This window comes from Canis lupus, chromosome 1 (assembly GCF_011100685.1).
Source record: "Canis lupus familiaris isolate Mischka breed German Shepherd chromosome 1, alternate assembly UU_Cfam_GSD_1.0, whole genome shotgun sequence".
Lineage (NCBI taxonomy): Eukaryota > Metazoa > Chordata > Mammalia > Carnivora > Canidae > Canis > Canis lupus.
In genome coordinates this window covers 57,831,454-57,851,512 of record NC_049222.1, presented here as the reverse complement: position 1 = coordinate 57,851,512, position 20,059 = coordinate 57,831,454, and the positions used below count along the sequence as shown (strand labels likewise).

Below are 20,059 nucleotides of genomic sequence, written 5' to 3'. Positions count from 1 at the left end.
GGAATTTAGTAAAAGTATTGGCAGAGTTATTTTATAGTCTTTGTATTTTCATTTTCATCTTTTTCAACTTGCATCTTCCAATGTGTCTGACACAAAATACATGCTGAATATATAATTACTATACAGTGGAAATTTGGTTCTTAATTTTCAAGACTTATATCCAAACATTTCTTAAAGCTGTTTTGGTTTTTACTTCATCCCAAGCCCTTATTAATTTCACTACCCTTTGTACTCTTCCAATATTACTATAGCAAGTAATACAACATCTATTGCTTTTCTCATGATTTGTTGCTGTTGCAAAATTCTTCTGCTCAATTAATTAGCTCATAAACTACATGCTACTAAGCACGCTACTGAGCAAATGGTAGCAACACTCTGACAAGTCCACAATTCATTGTTTATTGTTTGCTGAAAACAATTCCACAGTTTGTCTTCACCAAATTACATCATGATGGATAATGGGCATTTGGGGCTTACAAATCCTTTAAGAATGTACCTGGAGATCACAGTATAACCCAATCCTTAATACAAATAATCTAAGGGCTGTTGTAAGATGATAGGAAAAGCCTGTGAAGTTAATAGAGGTTTGCCATTACAGGCCATAAGTCCTACTACAGACCTCTCAGCTAAGACATATGATAAAGAAAAAAAAAAAAAAAAGAGTTAGATAGATGGTGTATCAAATTTTCAAATTTTCTTAACTCATATGGAATAAATTCCTCACTTTTAAATTTCTCTTTGCTTTCAGATGATCCCTGCTTTCAGATGATCATTCGCTCTTAGTTTCTAAGCCACGTACTTGATTAAAGACTGCTTTCAAATCTGCAGAAGTTCAGTCTATCAGCTACAATTTCCATATATATATATATATACACATATATATATATATATATATGAATGGATATGATATGGAATGTATTCTTGAATTACGATGTTTTGACCAACCATCTTTAGTCTTTAATTCAATATTCAAAGGAGCTTCACCTGAAAATCCCAAGCATTTTTCAGAAACAGTAACAGCTCTGAGAGCAATCGAGCCTTTAAAAATATTTCCGTACTTTATTTCTTTCATTTCTTATCTTTCTTAAATAAAGTGGGAAAGCATTTATAATCTCCATTCAGTTACATAGAATTCGAATACTGCTATGTAACAGAAATCATCACACTAACGCACAGGATTGAAAGTCAAGCAACTTTGGTCTAGGCTGAATTGAATTAAGTCTTGACCCTGTAAACATTTCCATAGGAGGTAGTACATACACATTTGACTTTTGGTCAAATAAGGGATAGTAAACAATGATTCTGAGACCCTAATAAATTAAAGTTATTTTAAAGGCATTAAATATTTTTTTCCTTTTATAGACCAAATATGAAACAGCACACAGACTTTTCAATAAATTAGGAAGCAAAATATTAAATCTTCAGAGTTGGAATGTTTGCATCTTCAAAGCTCCACTGGTTCCATTTGATAATGTTTGAAACTATAATTAATAATGAGATCACATTTTAAACAATTTGTGGGCAAGCAAAGTCTGCAAGTATCTCCACTCATTATGGAGTTGTCCAAAGTTTTGTAACAGTGACTTGAAAAACAATGTTTTGTCACTGTATATTCCATTTTCTTTACCCTGATAGCAATCTGAGTGAATAGTAGTTGAGCAGTAGAGATTTTTGGTTTCAATCCCCACCCAACATTGTTGGTTTAAGTGCCTCCAGCTGCTGTTCCCATGAACACAGTGTTGATGGGTGGTAAAGAGGACACCATTTCTCTACCATTCGCTCCATGGGAATCCAGGGTCTCTTGAGCTGGATACTGACTGGAAGTTCCATACATACACTGAGATGAGGAGGAAGGAATTGGGGTTTGCAAGCTGGATGCTGTAAAGGAAAATATAATCAGCAATTGAATATTGACTGACATTTTTTTCTTTGCAAGTGCCACTCACTTTAAGTCTCTATGTTTATGTTTGCATTGATCACACATATTTATTCTATTTTCCTAGAAATTGTTTTTCCTTCTACAGATTTCATGAAGAAAACTCAATTTCAAACTTAAATTCAGACAACCTTATCACCCAAATATATCCCAAATCTACCTCCTCTTTCCACCCATACTTCTTCCATTGTTCAAACCACCATCTTCACCACTTTCTTACACCATACACAAAAATAAACTCAAAATGGATGAAAGACCTAAATGTGAGGCAAGAATCTATCAAAATCCTAGAGAAAAACACAGACAGCAACCTCTGTGACCTTAGCCACAGCAACTTCTTGCTAGATGTCTCCAAAGGCGAGAGAAACAAGAGCAAAAATGAATTACTGAGACTTTATCAAGATAAAAACTTTTGCTCAGCAACAAAAGCATCCACAAAACAAAAAGGCAACCTACAGAATGGGAGAAGATATTTGTAAATATCTTATCAGATAAAGGGCTAGTATCCAAAATCTATAAAGAACTTCTTAAACTCAACACCCAAAGAGCAAATAATCCAGTCAAGAAATGTCAGAAGACATGAACAGACACTTCTCCAAAGAAGATCTACAAATGACCAACAGACACACGAAAAACAGGCTCAACATCATTAAGCATCAGGGAAATACAAATCAAAATACAATGAGATACCACCTCTCACAAGTCAGAATGGTTAAAATTAATAAGTCGGCAAACAACAGATGTTTGCAAGGATGTAGAGAAAGGTGATTCCTCTTACACTGTTGGTGGGAATGCAAACTGGTACAGCCACTCTGGAAAATAGTATGGAGGTTCCTCAAAAAATTGAAAATGGAACTACCCTACAATCCAGCAATTACACTATGTATTTATCCAAAGGATACAAACATACTGACTTGAAGGGGTACACGCATCCTAGTATTTCTAGAAGCAATGTCCACTATAGGCAAAATATGGAAAGAGCTCAGATGTCCATCAACAAATGAATGGATAAAGATGTATATATGTAGAATGGAATATTACTCAGCCATCAAACAGAATGAAATCTTGCCATCTGCAGTAATGTGGATGGAACTAGATGGTATTATGCTAAGACAAATATTGTGTGATTTTACTCACATGTGGAATTTAAGAAACAGATGAATATATGGGAATGGAAGGAAAGATAAAATAAGACAAAATCAGAGAGGGAGATAAACCATAAGAGACTCTTAACTATAGGAAACAAACTGAAGGTTGCTGGAGGGAAGGTGTGGGGGGATGGGGCAATTGGGTGATGGGCATTAAGGAGGGTGCTTGCGGTAATGAGCACTGAGTGCAACTGATCAATCACTATACCTCTGAAACTGATAATACACTGTATATTAACTAATTTATTCTAAATTTAAAAAACAATAACAGGGCAGCCCGGGTGGCTCAGCGGTTTGGCACCACCTTCAGTCCAGGACCTGATCCTGGAGACCTGGGATCGAGTCCCACGTCAGGCCCCCCCCCCCCCCACAGCATGGTGCCTGCTTCTCCCTCTGCCTGTGTCTCTGCCTCTCTCTCTCTCTGTGTCTCTCATGAATAAATAAATAAATAAAATCTTAAAAAAAAATAACAAAATACCCACCATCTTCTCCTACCTGGACCAACACAGCAGCCTCCTAACTGGTCTCATGACCTCACCTTTGCCGCACCTTCTCATTCTGCAGGGAGCTGCCAGGTTAATGTCACTCAAGTATACAGTAAATTGTCACTCTCCTTCAAATGCTACAATGACTTCCCACTACGCAGGACAGAATCCAAGCTTCCTGCCCTTATTCACAACATCTTCTGTGAACTGGTCTCTGGCCACTGATTTATTTTTTACACTGTCTTCATTCACTATGCTCAAAACACCCTGGCTTTCTTTCTGCCCACTGAATTTTCCTTGTTTCCATTTCAGAGACTATGCACTTGTCATTTCTTCTGCCTAGAACTCCATCCTCAGCCCTTTGTGTCATTGCCTCATCATTCAGCTTTCAACTCTAATATCCCTGCCTCAGGATTCCTTTCCCAACTATCTGACTGAAAGCAGTTTCTCCATCATTATTTGTCATTTTACCCATTTAATTGACTTCAGAGTATCCAACGTTATCTTTGTAATGCATTTGTCTATATACCCATTGCTCTATCTCTCTTCACTAGAATGTAAACTTCTTATAGTCAGGAATTCCATCCCAATTGCCACCATAACCTCAATGCCTAGAATGAAGTTTGGCACATGTTAGTAAGTTCCTGAGAATCTGACCAACTGGCTCTCTGACACTGCATTTCCTGCATGTGTGGTTGCTGGCTTCTCATTGCTGTTTTTCTCATTTTTCTGACTACCTTCTTCGCTGTCCCTGAAAACCAGGCTTTATAACTAAGGAAGCAGACAGTGGGTCCTCCCTTCACTCAGAAGCCCTCTCTGCCATTTACCTGTAAGCCACCTCTGATGACTAGAGCTTAGAATCCATCCTACACCCAAGCTATGTTCCAGCAAAGCTTCCACTATCTCTACAAGTAAACAGAACTAATAGTAACAATAGCAACATGATACATTTTAGTCTCACGGTGAGGAAACTTCCTGAAGTGGAATTTTCTGCTTCATTAGAGTAACCTAGAAGCAATGACCATCTGCAGATAACAGGAGATGAGCTGCTAGATTCTGCTCAGGGAGCATCTGTAATGGTCACGGGAAGGGAAGAGGTGCTTCCTATTGAGTTATTGGAAAAGCACACTGAGGAGGAGAGATGGAATGTGTCTCCTTCTCCCTTATGCTCCCATTGGGTGTCAAAGCCCTTTACTTATCCTAGCTTGAAATCCATTCCATTGGAAGATTTCAACCATCGCATATAAACATTAACACTCTGCCTTGACACTTACATGCATCTATACTTGCATGTGATCCCTTATTCCTAATACAGGAAACTGCTTCTACCCATGTATTTTGCCCCTTTTTTTCCAACTCACTGATGTGTGGAGTTCCTACTATGTGGCAGACACTTAGCTGGGTACTGCTAACACATCTAGTACAAGTCTCAGGATTTTCCCAGGGAGAGCAACCCAGTTAGAAGAAGATGCGAGGGGACTTCATGGCAAACACACAGTTTTGCTCATTTTTTACTTAAACCGTATGTAGCAGAACAATAAAAGGAGCAACATTTTCTGCAAAGCTGTCTAATCACATTTTACATATTATTGAGAAAATGACAGTAACCTCTATCACAAATCACCATTATTTTGAACCTGGAGTGGTTTAGGGTACTGCTGGAGATTATGGGGTCCAAAGACACCTCTTGGCACTGCCCCTGCATCCAACAGTGAATCAGAAAGAGGGAGAAAAAGACATCATTACTGCTTTCATAAAAGGTAAAGTCTTTAGACTATGGCTGATGGGTTATATTTCTTTTTTGCAAACATAAAAGGTGCCAGCTATTCTCTTTTAAAGAATAACAGATTTGGCAGTAGGCTGCACAGTGACATATATACTGAGAACGGGGAAGACTATTATCAATAGATACAAAAATTAGACTTCAGATCCAAAGGGATAGATCACCCGTGAGAGCATGAGTGCCCAGCTCACCTCAACAGTCACCCTCCAGAGCAAAACTACATACCTGATATTCATAGCTTTTTAAAATGTCTCCAAGAACTACTAAAATAATTTACCTACTACTGGAGTTCGACACGCAACGGAAGGCGATGTGTCTGCGTAAAACGAGCTGGTCTGCTTTCTACTACTGTCATCTAAAATGTTAAGTGGATCGTGGATGTCATTGTAGGGAGGCAGTGAGCGAACACTGCTGATGACGGAAACGTGTTGATTCACCATCGATCCAAGCCTATGAGACTCTGGGTAGTTTATGTTACTTCCATAGTATCCTAGAACAGAAAATGTCAAGAATGTTCTGTTCACTTATTACAAAAAATATTACAGGAAGGGAAAAGGGACAAGGCAATAGAGTAGAGCCCTAAAGATATTGCATTATAAACATGACATTCACAGCTACATTTACTATATAGAATTGGATTTGTGCTTGTATAATGGCTATGGTTCACAATGCTGGCTTTTTATTTTTAAAAAATACAAAGGAGTTATTCTATTGCTAATTTTCAGATAAAAGACTACATCTCTCTCATATTCTCCTCATCTACATTAACAAGATCTTCTTTTAAAGAAAAAAAGCACTACTAACCTCTCGCAAAGATTACACTGCTTGTCAAATACCAGTTGTATCTACAGAATTGTGTTTCTGGAAGAAGGACTGGCCTACATTTAGGAAAGAGGACGCAGAGCTGCTTTGGCAGCTGAAGTCACGGATCTTTCCAACTCCCTAAACTTTAAGTGTTTTATCAGACTAACAGGGAGCACTGTTTGGGTCCTAAGCTGTAAGATCTGCTGCTAGTTCTCTAGAAGAAACATTATTCAATAGGAATATTTTCAAAGGACAAAACATTCTTCTTTTGGGCTTATTAAGGGAGATCTCAAACACACGTTTGACCTAATATTTTTATCATTTGGGGATTTAGAAGGGCAACTTTAAAAAAACCACAAGAATTAGATATATGTTTGTATATGAAAGAAATGAGCTTCAAACACCTAACATTCCAAGATCTTTAGAAACTTTACATGGGATGACATGCTGCTCAGCAGAGGTAGAGCTCAATGTCTGATTTTGCCTTACTGCCATCTCAAGAACCAGGAAAAATTCTTTAAAATTTCAATACCATTAGGTGAATTCGGAGGCAATGTTGCTCCTTGGCAGCTGGCAGCCCCTGTGTTGCTCAGAAAATTGAAGCTTCCTGTATTTAAAAACTGCATGCTGTGTGAATCTTGGCTGTGTGAGGATGGTCCATAGCTGGAAGGTGGTCGAGAATTATATGGAGACCCAGCACAGCTGCCACTGAAGAAGTCTCTAGAAAGCTGCTGTTCACTCCAGGCCATGCATCGACCATGCTCAGGGCGATGAGGATAGAGTCCTGATGGGGGGTGAGGCTGTGCCCTAAACACAGTCTGATAGTTAGAGTTGGTCCCATAAAAGTCATGGTTGCTTTGAGGGTGGGTAGGATAGATGGACTCTGGGAATGTTGAGCAGTGTGAGGAGGCTGACAGGACTGGGCCCACACTTGGAGGTCTCCCCGCCATTGGCCCTTGGTTAATGACGCTTCCTCGGCTTGCCATGGCTGGAGAAATGGGGGGTGTCATCAGTTGACCAGTGCTCTGGGAAAGCTCCATTTGACCTGGAAAAAAATTACTGCAGCATTCACCAGTGGCATATTAAAACAGATGGGTGCACATCTTTAAAAATTATTCAAAAGATTTATTAATATTTTTCCCGATTTGGTTCATTCCTATTCTCTAAAAACAACAAAACCTGGTGTTTTGGGGAACACCAAAAACCTAGGTTTCAAAGATACCATCACAATAAATAAATAAATAAATAAATAAATAAATAAATAAATAAATAATAAAACCATCACAATACATGTCTATTTCACAACAGTGAAGACTTTTGGAGTTAGTAATTATGCATGAAAGTTTGGGAAGGCCTCATGCTTCCATGGGTACGAAAACGGTTAGAGCTCAAGCATGGGAAGGTCAAGGGCTCTGTTCTTACATTTTCCATAATTAAAAAACAAGCTGAATGCTAACTGGTTTGATTTTTAGGGTAAAAGAAAAAGGCAATAAGGTCAAAATGGCATGGCTTCAAAGCAGCCAATTCAAAACATCATGCAAACACCACTGATGAACAATGGAGTTTTGATGCCACCAAGTTCCTTGGTGTCTGATTCTCCATTGGTGGAATTAGGCCCCTGAACTAAAAGGCCTTCCAGGATTAAAATTCTGTGTGTCCAATGAAATTATATCTGTGAATTAAGGCAAGTAGTGGACTTAGAACAGTATTATCTAGTAGTGAGTACAAGCCACTAAACATTCAGACTGACACAACGGGGACTCCAGACCAAAGAGGAAAATTATTGAAGTGGTTATCCTAAAATGACCAAATCTACTTTTTAATGGGGGAGAAAGAAAATCTTCTCAGAAGCCAAAAATAAATAAGAATCCCATTTTTTTGACTCTCAAGGCATCTTCAGAATCTTATTTATACCTACTCTAATTTTTTCTTCCACTGAATGAAGACAACTCATTATCTGTACTTCCAATATAACGAAACGACCACCTCACAGTGTAGTACCTATGTTAATAGTGGTATTGATAAAAGCGTGAATGACAAATGATGAAAATCACAAAAATATTATAAAGCTTTAATAGAAAGGCAAATCTTTTAAAATCTTGCAATGGCTAGACGTTATCAGTTTTGAAGAAAATAAAGGAGATGTGGTGAGGCCCAAGCATTTCACAGCATACCTGTGAGTGGCATGTTGTCTGTATTCCCAGCAGGGAATGGGTGCAGAGCAGAGGGTAAGCCTCCGGGGTGACTGGATGACAGAGGAAGATAGGTTGTTTCCACATGGCTTTCATTCTTCACAGTGTCGCTGGAAACGGTGCTGCCTTTATTACGGTTGGCCAGAAAGCATGAACTTGGAGAAGCAGTGAAGGCAGCTTTACTTGCATCTGGAAAGATTTTTTTTTTAAATGGGAAAGCTAACATCATTCCCATATTCCTAACAAATAAGCCCAAGAAAAGGAAACTGAAAATGTTTTAGGGTTGTGTCATAAATCTGGCAACTGCAGAGAAATATCTTCCATGGGAAACGAGGCTGGCAGATGTTTGGTCATGGCAGTGGTGCTGGGGTTTAGTGGTCATTGTTATCTGCACAGTTGTGAGTGTGAAGTGTGTTCTGAGGAGCACTTAGGAATCTACTCTGGAGTGGACAGACTTCAAAATGCAAGTCATCACATCTCAAACTGAAATGTTCTCTTCCTTCTCTAAACTTCTATAGAGGGGATCCCTGGGTAGCTCAGCAGTTGAGCGCCTGCCTTTGGCCTAGGGTGTGATCCCGAAGACCGGAGATCTTAAAAAATTAAAAAAAATAAACTTCTATAGAACTTATTTCTACACCATTTATATGAGGTGGTGTACCACAGGTGTTGTCTTGAATTATGGTTATTTTTTTGTTGTTGTTATAATCACCTCTCTACCTTCGTGTAAATTCTCCCAAGAACATCAATTTTATATCCTCCAGAGCTTCCAGTAAACTCCTTTGACTACTCTATGTGTAAATGGTGGAGAGAAAAACTAGTGTTCCAATAGTGTTGACACCCTCTGTTAGTTGTGACACACTCGGGGAAAAAAACTGAGACTTATCGACCCACTCAACGTGTACTTACAAATTCTTGAATTTAGGTTTAAAGAAAGAAATATGCAAAAAATAAGATATACATTTTAAATTACCTGAATTCTTCATATACTTGTCCAATAAATTCTGTAACTCCTGTTCTTTGTCATTATTGAACTGGGTCTCCATGGCAAGGAGAATGTATTCATCAAGAAGCATTCGGATCAAATGGAAAGAACCTTGTTTGTGGATGGGAATGGGGAGAGGGCATTATGAGATAAAAGGAGGGAGAGAAGGAGAAGGAAAGAGAGAGAGAGAAGTCGAGTTATCTTTGTGACCATCTCACAACACTTTACAAGGAGCAACTGAAATAAACAAATACTTGTTGGACTTTAAATGACCTGCTAAGACCAACATGCTTAACTTGAGTCTCTAATCTTTCTGTGTACCGCCTGCCCAGCTTACTGTGTGTACTGTCCTGCCAGCTCTTTGGCCACTAATTACATCAAAGGAAAATACGGATGAAAGTGAGACATGCTTTATGCTTTAAGAGGGCACACATTGGAGTGTGATAAGCTTTAACCTGGGGAGAATGAGCTCTACTCTGCTCTATTTCTGTTTACTTTGTACTAAATAATTAGACAATGGCCACCATGGTCTGAAAAAAGTATCAAGAAAGATGTCTTTCTGGCCTGAAACAAAGTTCTCTTTGGTTTGGAAAAAAAACAAAAGAGTCATTTTCATTTGGAAGTTGTCCTGGAAAATCTTAAACTTCTTTGGACTATTCCACCGATTTCCCAACAAAAGTCTGGTTTCATAATAAAGTCAGGCTTCGGTGTTGTATATTTTAAGAAACTTCACATATAAGCAAGATATTTCAAATAATAGGCTCAATATGTTTTATTCATCCCTCCATGCAAGTTCACTGATTTTATCTAATTCTACTGAGAATTAAATAAAAACAACCTAGTTAACTATAACCTATTTATAATTTGAAGATTTCTAGAAAAGCAACTACTACTAAATGCAGAAGTACTGTCCATGAGCTAGCATCATAGCTGCAAACTAAGAATCCCAGAAATTTTAGGAAAATGAAAGTATTCAATTTCTGGAAGATCTGACTTGACTCAGTTTGTGGCACAAGTCAAATCGATCAGGAAAGATGTTTCAGAAACATATGAGAACATGTCTTCTCGGCTGCTCTTTGATTCTCAGAGTGCAGTTATGTGGTTCCTGGAAAAGATGCAAAAATTTGCCATACTTCAATGGGTAGTGCCTTTGGAAAATAATGTACTAATTATTGTTTACTTGTTTGTTTAACAAAAAAAAAATTTATCCAAGCACTAATAGGATGTAATGATAATAGCTCCTATTCATTAAGTGTTCACTGGGTACTAGACTGTGTTTATATATATATATATAATCTCACTGTGTTTGTGTATATATATATATATATATAAAATCTCACTAAAGTGCCTACACAACCCAATAAGAGGAGTATTTATCCTCTTTTCTTTTGTGCTTCAAGTTTTTATTTAAATTCTAGTTAGTTAACATACAGTGTAATATTGGTTTCTGGAGTAGAATTTAGTGATTCATCACTTACATATAACACCCAGTGCTCAACACAACTAGTGCCCTCCTTAATACCCATCCCTCATATAGTCCATCCCCACCCACATCCCCACCAGAAGCCCTGAGCTGCTGCTCTAAGAACACTCTAGGGTTAAGAATCTCTTATAGTTTGCTTCCCTCTCTCTTTTTTTCCTTCCCCTACATTCATCTGTTTTGTTTCTTAAATTCCACTTATGAGTGAAATCATGTGGTATTTGTCTTTCTCTGACATTTCACTTAGCATAATACCCTCTAGCTCCATCCATGTCGTTGCAAATGGCAAGATTTCATTCTCTTTTATGGCTGAGTAATCTTCCATTGTATATATATACCACATCTTCTTTGTCCATTCATCAGCCAATAGACATTTGAGCTCTTTCGATAGTTTGGCCACTGTTGATAATGCTGCTGTAAATATTCATCCCCTTCTATAGGGAGCAGAGCAACTTGAGTAAAAACCAAGCCAGAGAGAAGCAGTATTAGGATGTAACTCTGCATGCGGTCTGACTCCAAAACCCAGGCTCATAACTACCATTGTCTACTGGCTCGATAGATTTGAGAAATTACAGTGCCACATGTTTAAAAACTGCTAGGGAATGCAACTGGAGAGTGAATGATGTATTCAGGTAGGAAGAGCTTTATCAAGCACATAGGATACCAAAACTGGATGCATTGTTCAAGGTGAGGTTATGCATCACTCGAGCACCAAAAAAGCTCCACTTAAGCAGAAAGTCTTGAGCCCTCTTCTTTAATGATCTTCCATTTTGTTTGCTGGTCTACAAGGAAGAAAATGAAACTATAAAATCTGTCATCTCATTACTACATGCATCCTTCATAAAATCAAGGGGTTGATAAGCTGTCTGACAAACAGACAGATGGCATGACATGCAATTTTTTTATCAGATATAGTGATCTATCTGGGGAATTTAATGCTCGTCTCTCTTTGTTGTCATTATTAAGGTTAAAAGAGCTTCATTCCATATGGTTCTGTTACCTAACAGAACTGGGCACCAAAATAAAATAATTCACAAAATATTTTATCTCTTCATTTTCCTTTGACAGAACTTTAAAAAGAACAGAAGGTGAAGTGTCAAAGAAGGGTTATATATTTCTGTGAATGATTAACTCTGACTTCTCTGGTCCTGAATGATAATCTGTTTTCTTTCCAGGAGAAAAAAAGTCCCTACGCTACAACCGTTTCCTTGATATGGAGTGGCTAACACTGACTGGTGATGGATCTATTTGCTCTTATTGCCTTGTTTCATGATGGATGGCTTGAGGGTTAAGTGAAAGAGTTGAAAAAACATAGAAAATACAAAATACTGCACTCTCAGAATTTAAAAATGGAAATACTTAAAACCACATTTTCTGCCAGAATTTATGAAAATTTACTCTTTAGAAAAGGGCCAAATCTGTCCAGCTTTTATCTTTCACTACTGAGGTGACTCTGCTGTAGCATTATTGACTGACAGGGAAGGCATAATATCTGGCAGTCCTTTGTCAAGAAAAGACAAATAGAACTGAATCTATGCCCAACACTCTCAAATCTGGCCTATTCCTAAATTGATATTTGGGCCACCTTATTTGCAAGTCTTCAAAAGCTCTTCAAAGCATTTTTACACACAACCATCCCTCCCCCACCACTCAAGAAATTACAGCCAGTTTAGCATTTACCATTAACAAAAGTTCTATTTTGTGAACCTATCATTGAAAATACCTTAATAACTCTCTGCTCTACCACGGTATCCAACCATTCAATAAAAGCCTCCACAGTGGCATTCTTCTTAAGAAGATCTTTCAGTTCTTGGAACACTGTGATAGAGTCATCTACCACATTAAAACAAAACAAAACAGAACACCAGATCATTACTCTACTTTGAATCCAAGAGAAAACCTAAAACTAGAAATCACTAAGAATTTTATGCATAAAAGGGAAAGACAGGTGAAATTAAATGTGCCAAATTATTTCATATCCTGAGAACAAGTAACAAAAAAATCCTTAGTTTTTTACTCTTCAAAATTTTTAATAATAACTATATGTATCTTGGTACACACTGAAATATAGGCTATATATTATATAAGTATGTATACCCCGGGAAACAGTAAGTTGTCATTTGCAAATGATTATTCAGTCTGAATCTAAAGCTTTCATTAAATGCAATAGATTCATTGAAAGCTAATGAATGACTAAGCTAAAGTTGCTGATTTCCTGCTTTTTCAACTGTCCTTTACCTTTAGGAAAAAATTTTGCACTGTGAAATCGAGCCACTTACATGAATAATCTTTTACCTTGTAAAAATTAAAGGGGCCATTTAGGGCTATCACTTATTAAAGAGTTTGAAGTTTACTGAATCCCAAAGGCTAATATAATTTTATGCTAGGAAACGTAAAGAAGGGCTGATGTTGGACCACCCCAGAGAGCAGCCCATCATTTGTGCAACAGCCTATCAGAAGCTGCACTTCTTGTCCTTTCAGAGAGAGAGTGGGGAAAGAGTGGATTGCTATCCCTTGAAAACAGTCTGGTTGTCTAGTCATGCATATTGGCTGGGTAACCTCTGTCAGATGGTCCAGACTTGAGCAGGGAATTTCTGCTTTGAAAAACAGTATTGTGTTGACATATTATTTTGATATCCATTATATACCATATAATGCTAAGAGTGTAAAACACACAGAAATGTGTACGAAGGTAATGTGAAACTGGAAGAAAACCCACAACACTAAAAAACATTTTCATTATTTCCAGGTTATATCTAGGCAATGAGATTATGAATGGCTTTTATTTTCCTCTTAATATTTTCTATATTTTCCAGGTTTTCCAAAGTCTGTAGCTACAATTGTTTTCAAGTACAGGACAATTTTTTTAAATTAAAAGGTTTCTATAAACCAAGGTTTATCAAACAGATATTTTGTAGTCTAAGGGGACTGCCAACCCCACCCCATCGAAGACTTATCCAGCCCAAAATATCAACAGTGCCAAGGTTGGGAAACCCAGCTCTAAACTTACGTTCAGTGTAGATATCAGATTCAGTGTCTGTGCTGCCAGAAATGGTGAGAAGGGCCTGTGATCCAATACTATTCAAGTCAACCTTTTCAATATCAGATACCATAGAATTCACAACATGCTGGTCAAAGAGAGCTGGTCTGGCGATCTGCATAAAGAAAGTAAAAATAGACACTAAACCATATTATTGATAGTCTATCTAAAGGAAAGTTTTGGCTTCTAGAAAAATAGTTTTTTGAGAGAAGAGTATCATAAATGTTTCCTCATTTTGAAACTAAAAGCAATAGTTGAAACTCATGATCATCTCTGTTAAAGCTTTGAAAACTATTTTTGAAATTAGAAAATGAATTTCTTATCCATGATCATACAATTAGGATTTCACAATGTTATATTTCTTATCTGGAACTATCCCAACCAAGTCTTTTAAAATTTAGAGGACTAGAAATTTTTTCAAAGCAAACAATCATGTGAAAGGATGGGAAGTATATTTTAATGATATACAAACATACAAACAGTGATTTAAGAATTACATTTTCACCCTATGTAAGATAGCCAAATTTGTAGGTAGTTTAAAATGTGTGGTTTGTGGGTTTCACAACATCAAATATCACATGGGCTCAGTCCTCACAACCTTAATCTTTTATTAACTGGATTCATATAGCTAATAGTTTTGCATATTACACTGCTTTCAGAAGCTTTGTGGTTTCTGACTTTTTATTCTGAAATAATATTAAATTTATAAAAAAAAGTTGCAAAGAGAATGCAAAATATTTCCAAATGTTCAGCTTCTCCTAATTTTATCATCTTACCTAACCATCGTTTATTGCCAAAATCAGGAAATCAGCATGCTACAAAACTGGTAGTAATTCAATTTTCCCACTAATGGTTTGTTTTTTGTTTTTTGTTTTGTTTTGTCCTAGCATTCACTCTGAGGTCTCACATTGCATTTTTTTTTAAGTTTTTTTATTTATTTATGATAGTCACAGAGAGAGAGAGAGAGAGAGAGAGAAAGGGAGGCAGAGACACAGGCAGAGGGAGAAGCAGGCTCCATGCTCCGGGAGCCCGAAGTGGGATTCGATCCCAGGTCTCCAGGATTGCGCTCTGGGCCAAAGGCAGGCGCTAAACCGCTGCGCCACCCAGGGATCCCTCACATTGCATTTAATTATTTTCTACTTGGTCTCCAATCTCAAAATTTCTTATTCTGCTACCTGATAATTCATTTTTTATTTGATCACTCAAATACCAACGTACCTGAGCAAGGTGTAAGAAAGATGTTTGTCTTTTCAGGGAAGATACAAATCTTCGCACAATAGGTATCTTCTTATCAGTTAGAGCTTCTGGCAAGTTTTCCAAGGATGAAACAACCCACTGTTCCCAATTTTTAGCAAAATTCCTTATATCTGCTAATAAGCTACACACAAAAAAACATTACATATTAAATGCTAAATTGTTTAAAATGCATTACGTAAATGCAGTTTAACGGAGGTATACTGTTATTCTATGATTCCAAGAACATGACTTTGAAGTCAGATAGATTCAGCCTAGGTCTGCCATTTATCTCCTTGGTCAAAATACTCAATTGCTTCAAGCTCTGATTTTATCTAGTAAATAAGAATAAGATTAGTATCTATATCACAAGATTATTATATATAAATAATTCATGGAAATTTATCCAGTCATTTCTGGTATACAGAGGGTAACCAATAAATAATACCTTATTATTAATATTAGCTCATGGTTCAGTCACTTTCTATAAAATATTTCTGGGAAAATGTAAGTATGCACCTGATTTTGCATATCTTGGCTTCTTGACAGACATCACATAGGGATCATAATTTCATTTCAGGTATTTACCATTAGTTCCTAGTAACCTATTCCTATAATCCAAATATAACTGTGGGATACATTATCAAAAATGTACTTAGAAAACTGCAAATGTTGGTTGTGTATATACACAAACATTTATATGTAAACACAAAAATTTAAAAATCACTCAACAATCTACACACTATATCTCAACAAAACAGATCTAAATTTACATTTGGGATGCTGCGCACACACTGGCAAGCAGTAACATGATACAGGAAAAAGACTGAAGCAGAGTTCAATAGCCCTCAGTTAAAATTCTGGCTCTGTTTCTTACGAGTTAACTGACTCTGGGCATAACTTCTTTCTGCTGCCAGTTTCCTCATTTGTGAATATGGGATCATAATAGCTACTGGGAAATAGTCCGACAAGTTGTGTTTTTAAAAAATAAATTGTTCAATGATAAGGAATTAGTTAAATATAGTATTTTTCAGATGCTGGAAATCTATGCAACTATTTAAACAGATAACATTGATCTATATTTGTTGATATGAAAGATTTTCACAGTATACCACAGTAGTATATATACTATGATTCCGTTAAAGACTTTATATATTTACAGATATTCTTAGAAAAGTCTATGAGATAATAACCTAAGACATTACGAACATGGAGAGATTATGAGTGTTTTTTTTAATGCATTTACCCATTTTTTTCATTTTCTACAATGAACAATTTGCATACTTAAGAAATAAATACATAAATAGTCACTTCAGGCTGGTTGTAGGAATTAAGTGAAATAATTTATGTAGTCTCAAAGCCCATATTATGTTTAATAAAGGCCAGCTATTATTACTATTAGTTGCATGGCTGGAGATCTGCCGCTAATTAAGTACAGCCATTCTGCTGTGACATGGAAGTATTAAGAGTACTTAATTTAGAGCTCAGATTATATGTTTAAAGATTACATATTGATAACTGAAAAAACTACTGATCAGAACAAAACTATTATATAAATAAATAAAACAATCTAGAGGAAAAAATAATTCAAGTTTGTTTTATCAATCATTAGGCATTTACTGAGCATCAACTATGTCCATCTGACACGTATTTATGCCCCAGAATACTAAAATAAATTTAACTTTTTCATTAGACTTTGTTTACAAAAAAAATTTGACTTTTTATTTTCAAGTTTTTATTGTTCACACATCAGAAGATTTTGCGAAAAATCTTCAGGCATCATTTCGAGATTTTTTTAATTGAAGTATAATTGACAAATATTGTATTAGTTTCATGGGTACAACATAGTGATTTGAAATTTGTATACATTGTGAATTGATCACCACAACAGTCTAGGTACCATCTGTCATCAGTTGCCAGAGAGGACACGGATGGGGGCAAAATGGGTGAAAGGGATCAAAAGGTACAAACTCCCTTGGATGGAGAATACAGTCTATTTGAGATCTTATTCCTTTGTTAAAAGAAGGTGGTAGGTCCATTATGCTACCTTCTGATTTTGCAGTTAAGACCAAAGTTAATAATAAAGATTTAAAAAGTTCTTATAATTTTTATCACTGTGGTTATTTTCCATCAATTACCCCCATTTATCTTCCTCTGGCCAGTTTCCATTGAAGAACTTCTCAGTATTTCAAGGGCAATGACACCTAAATATTTATTTTCCACTTGGACATCTCTCAGATTAAAAGGATTTCAGGATTGTTCCATCAATTATGTTCATCAAGGTTTGAATATAAGGATTGAGGCACATCTTCTAGCTAATACAAAGGGACAGGAGCAGGAAAATAATCTTGATAAACGAATGAATTTCTACTTAATGTTTTACTTTAATACAATGGGTAGGGTTAAACCCTACGGTAAGAAACTATCACATTTTATTAACTGAACCTACCTTTCAGGCATTTCTTGCATTGTTGCAGGAATGAGTACATCTGTAAGAACCTTAATCACAGCAAAAGAGAGTTAACATAAATTCTTAGTATTTTTGTAGAAAGACACTTAGTTGTCAATTAATTTTTATTCCCAGCTTTCTAGAGAATAATATGTTAACTCATTTCAGGAGGTTACATTTTTATCTCTAAAATGAATGTATGTGTGAGGTGTGTGTGTGTGTAAGAAAGGTGGAGTGGCAGGGTGGGGGACCTAGAAACATTGCAATAGTAGGTTAAACAAGTACCGCTAATACACTGGGTCTGGAGAGTTAATTGTCAGAACAGAAAGGATACTGAAAGAAAGGGCTAGACTTAGGAATGAGATTGGTAGGAATGAGATGGGTAGGACCTGAATGAGAGCTAGTAGAAAGAAGAAAGTAGGTAGTGCTCACTGATCCAGCTCAAGAAAAACTAGAATAAATAAGGAGGTGGGGACAGAATAGGCTATGAGCAATGTAGATCCACAAGGCTGGCTGGTAAACTGAGTGGTCCAGCCTGACAAAGAGGACCAAGAGGTCTAGAGGAAAAGATATTTCAAAATGTGGATAGACACTAATCTACAAAGGCCTGTATATCCTACTAGCAAAATGCACACGTATTGCATGTGTATGAGACAGAAATGTATATGCCAGTATGTTCGTTACCAATGAATTGGCCTTGGTAATCATGTGCTGTTTTATAGACTAAAAGCCGACCACCCTTTAGAAGATGGAATGAAGACTTGCAGAAACTCATTCTACTGTGCCTCTCTGGGTCCCCTATGAGGACGGAAAACTTAGTTCATTTTCAAGGTCCTTAAACTCAGGACTTTCATGTTGGACTCAAAACAAAAACAAAAACAAAAAACAGAGAAACCCAGACCGTTTGTAAAGAAAAGAGAAAAAGAATACATGTAAGGATATTTCTCAGAGGTACTGAATGAGAGTCCAAACAGCTTTACTTTGATAGTGATAAATGTGTATGCTTGAGCCCTGGGTCTTTTCTTACGCCCTCTCTAGGAGCCGCCTTATTTCCCTTTCCTGGTTACTTCTTCAGGTCTTAAGCACTGCAATCAGTTACTGCAAACTAAACCTTTTCCCTCTAAATAAAGATATTCCAACCCCCTAGAATGAGACAATCCTTCCTCTCCTTCGTTCTTCTTCCATGTGATCTTGAACAAAAGGTAGAGAATATACTGCACTTGCTCCATCCTCTTATTTTGTAATGAGGGAGGACTGGATAGAGGATGAAAATACGGGGCTCCCCATTCTGGCTCAAGCCTACCTACCAGTTCTTGGTGAGCGAAGTTATTTCTGGTCTGAGTTCAACTAGCTTCTGCTTCACTTCTCTGCAAGGCTGAGATCCTAATAGTAGCAACTAATTGAGGAGGATTTTATTTGCTAAATGCTTAACGGGATTCTAGTTTGGGTTTTCTTGCTAACTCAGATCATGTTTTAAAAGGAAAGCTTTTGGGATGCCCAGGTGACTCAGCAGTTGAGTGTCTAGCCTTTGGTTCAGGGTGTGATCCTGGAGTCCTGGGATCGAGTCCTGCATCAGGCTCCCTGCATGGAGCCTGCTTCTCCCTCTCCCTGTGTCTCTACTGTTCTCTCTCTGTGTCTCTCATGAATAAATAAATAGAATCTTTAAAAAAATTAAAACTAAATAAATAAATAAAAGGAAAGCTTTTGCTTTCCTCATGACACTTTCACGGGTAAATGCAGACAAATGTAAACGCCGATGGATTTTGTTTGAATGTACACTTACATTAAAATACGTACCTATTAAATATTGCTTACTCATCAGAAAAAAATAATATCGTATCTCCAGCCAGAAATAACAAGTGTATTGAAAATATAATGGAAACATTTAGATAGAATGCTCATTAAAAAAAAATATGTGGTTCATGTTTAAGACACCCCAAGGAGCTTACCTTATAAAGAATTGAGTCACAAACACAGAAAATGTCAATGATAACAGGGTTTTCGAGCAGGGGAAGAAGATGATCAGGCATTCCTTGCCAAAAGTGTAGTAAGAAATGCTGGATCTAGTCATAAAGCAAAAAGCATATACATTAAGATCCTTCCTTAAACACAAGCTCATAAAGAACAGGACAAGAATATGAGCAGCAAAGCATTCTTTGTCACCCTTACCTCTTCAAAGTTTCCATTAATTGCATTGTCCAGGATGCACTGGCAGTGAGTTTTATACATCATTATGAGGGTATCAACCTATTTCAAGGAAGAAAACGCTTAACCGAAGAGTCTTTTCAACCCTGCCTTCATTTATTTATTCATTCATTTGTTCATTCACTTATTCAGCATGCATTTTCTTAAGCTCCTTTTATGTACCCGGCATTGTGCTCCATGTCGAGGAACCAAAAACAAAGGCACAGTCCTTATTTCCAGGAGCTTACTGCTTGTGAAAGGAGAAAGGCAAGCAAACAGACAATTATGGTATGACGTCCCATGAACGATGAAACAGGTGACAGTGCAGGGAGCTGGGAGCCAA

At 37.0% G+C, this 20,059-nt stretch overlaps 1 protein-coding gene across 1 annotated transcript in view; it reads right to left on the bottom strand.

The window, feature by feature from the left end:
- Positions 1-385: 385 nt before the first annotated feature.
- Positions 386-20,059, bottom strand: part of RFX6 (regulatory factor X6) — a 55,740-nt gene continuing 36,066 nt past the window's right edge. Inside the window, exons 8-19 of the mRNA XM_038525491.1 lie at positions 19,702-19,779; positions 19,482-19,595; positions 17,533-17,582; positions 15,069-15,228; positions 13,821-13,965; positions 12,534-12,643; positions 11,475-11,592; positions 9,319-9,441; positions 8,331-8,537; positions 6,689-7,201; positions 5,630-5,842; positions 386-1,878 (exon numbers count right to left, since the gene is read on the bottom strand). Coding sequence (XP_038381419.1) covers positions 1,703-1,878; positions 5,630-5,842; positions 6,689-7,201; positions 8,331-8,537; positions 9,319-9,441; positions 11,475-11,592; positions 12,534-12,643; positions 13,821-13,965; positions 15,069-15,228; positions 17,533-17,582; positions 19,482-19,595; positions 19,702-19,779 — 2,007 coding nt within the window. The 3' untranslated portion in view covers positions 386-1,702. The remainder of the gene's footprint in view (positions 1,879-5,629; positions 5,843-6,688; positions 7,202-8,330; positions 8,538-9,318; positions 9,442-11,474; positions 11,593-12,533; positions 12,644-13,820; positions 13,966-15,068; positions 15,229-17,532; positions 17,583-19,481; positions 19,596-19,701; positions 19,780-20,059) is intronic.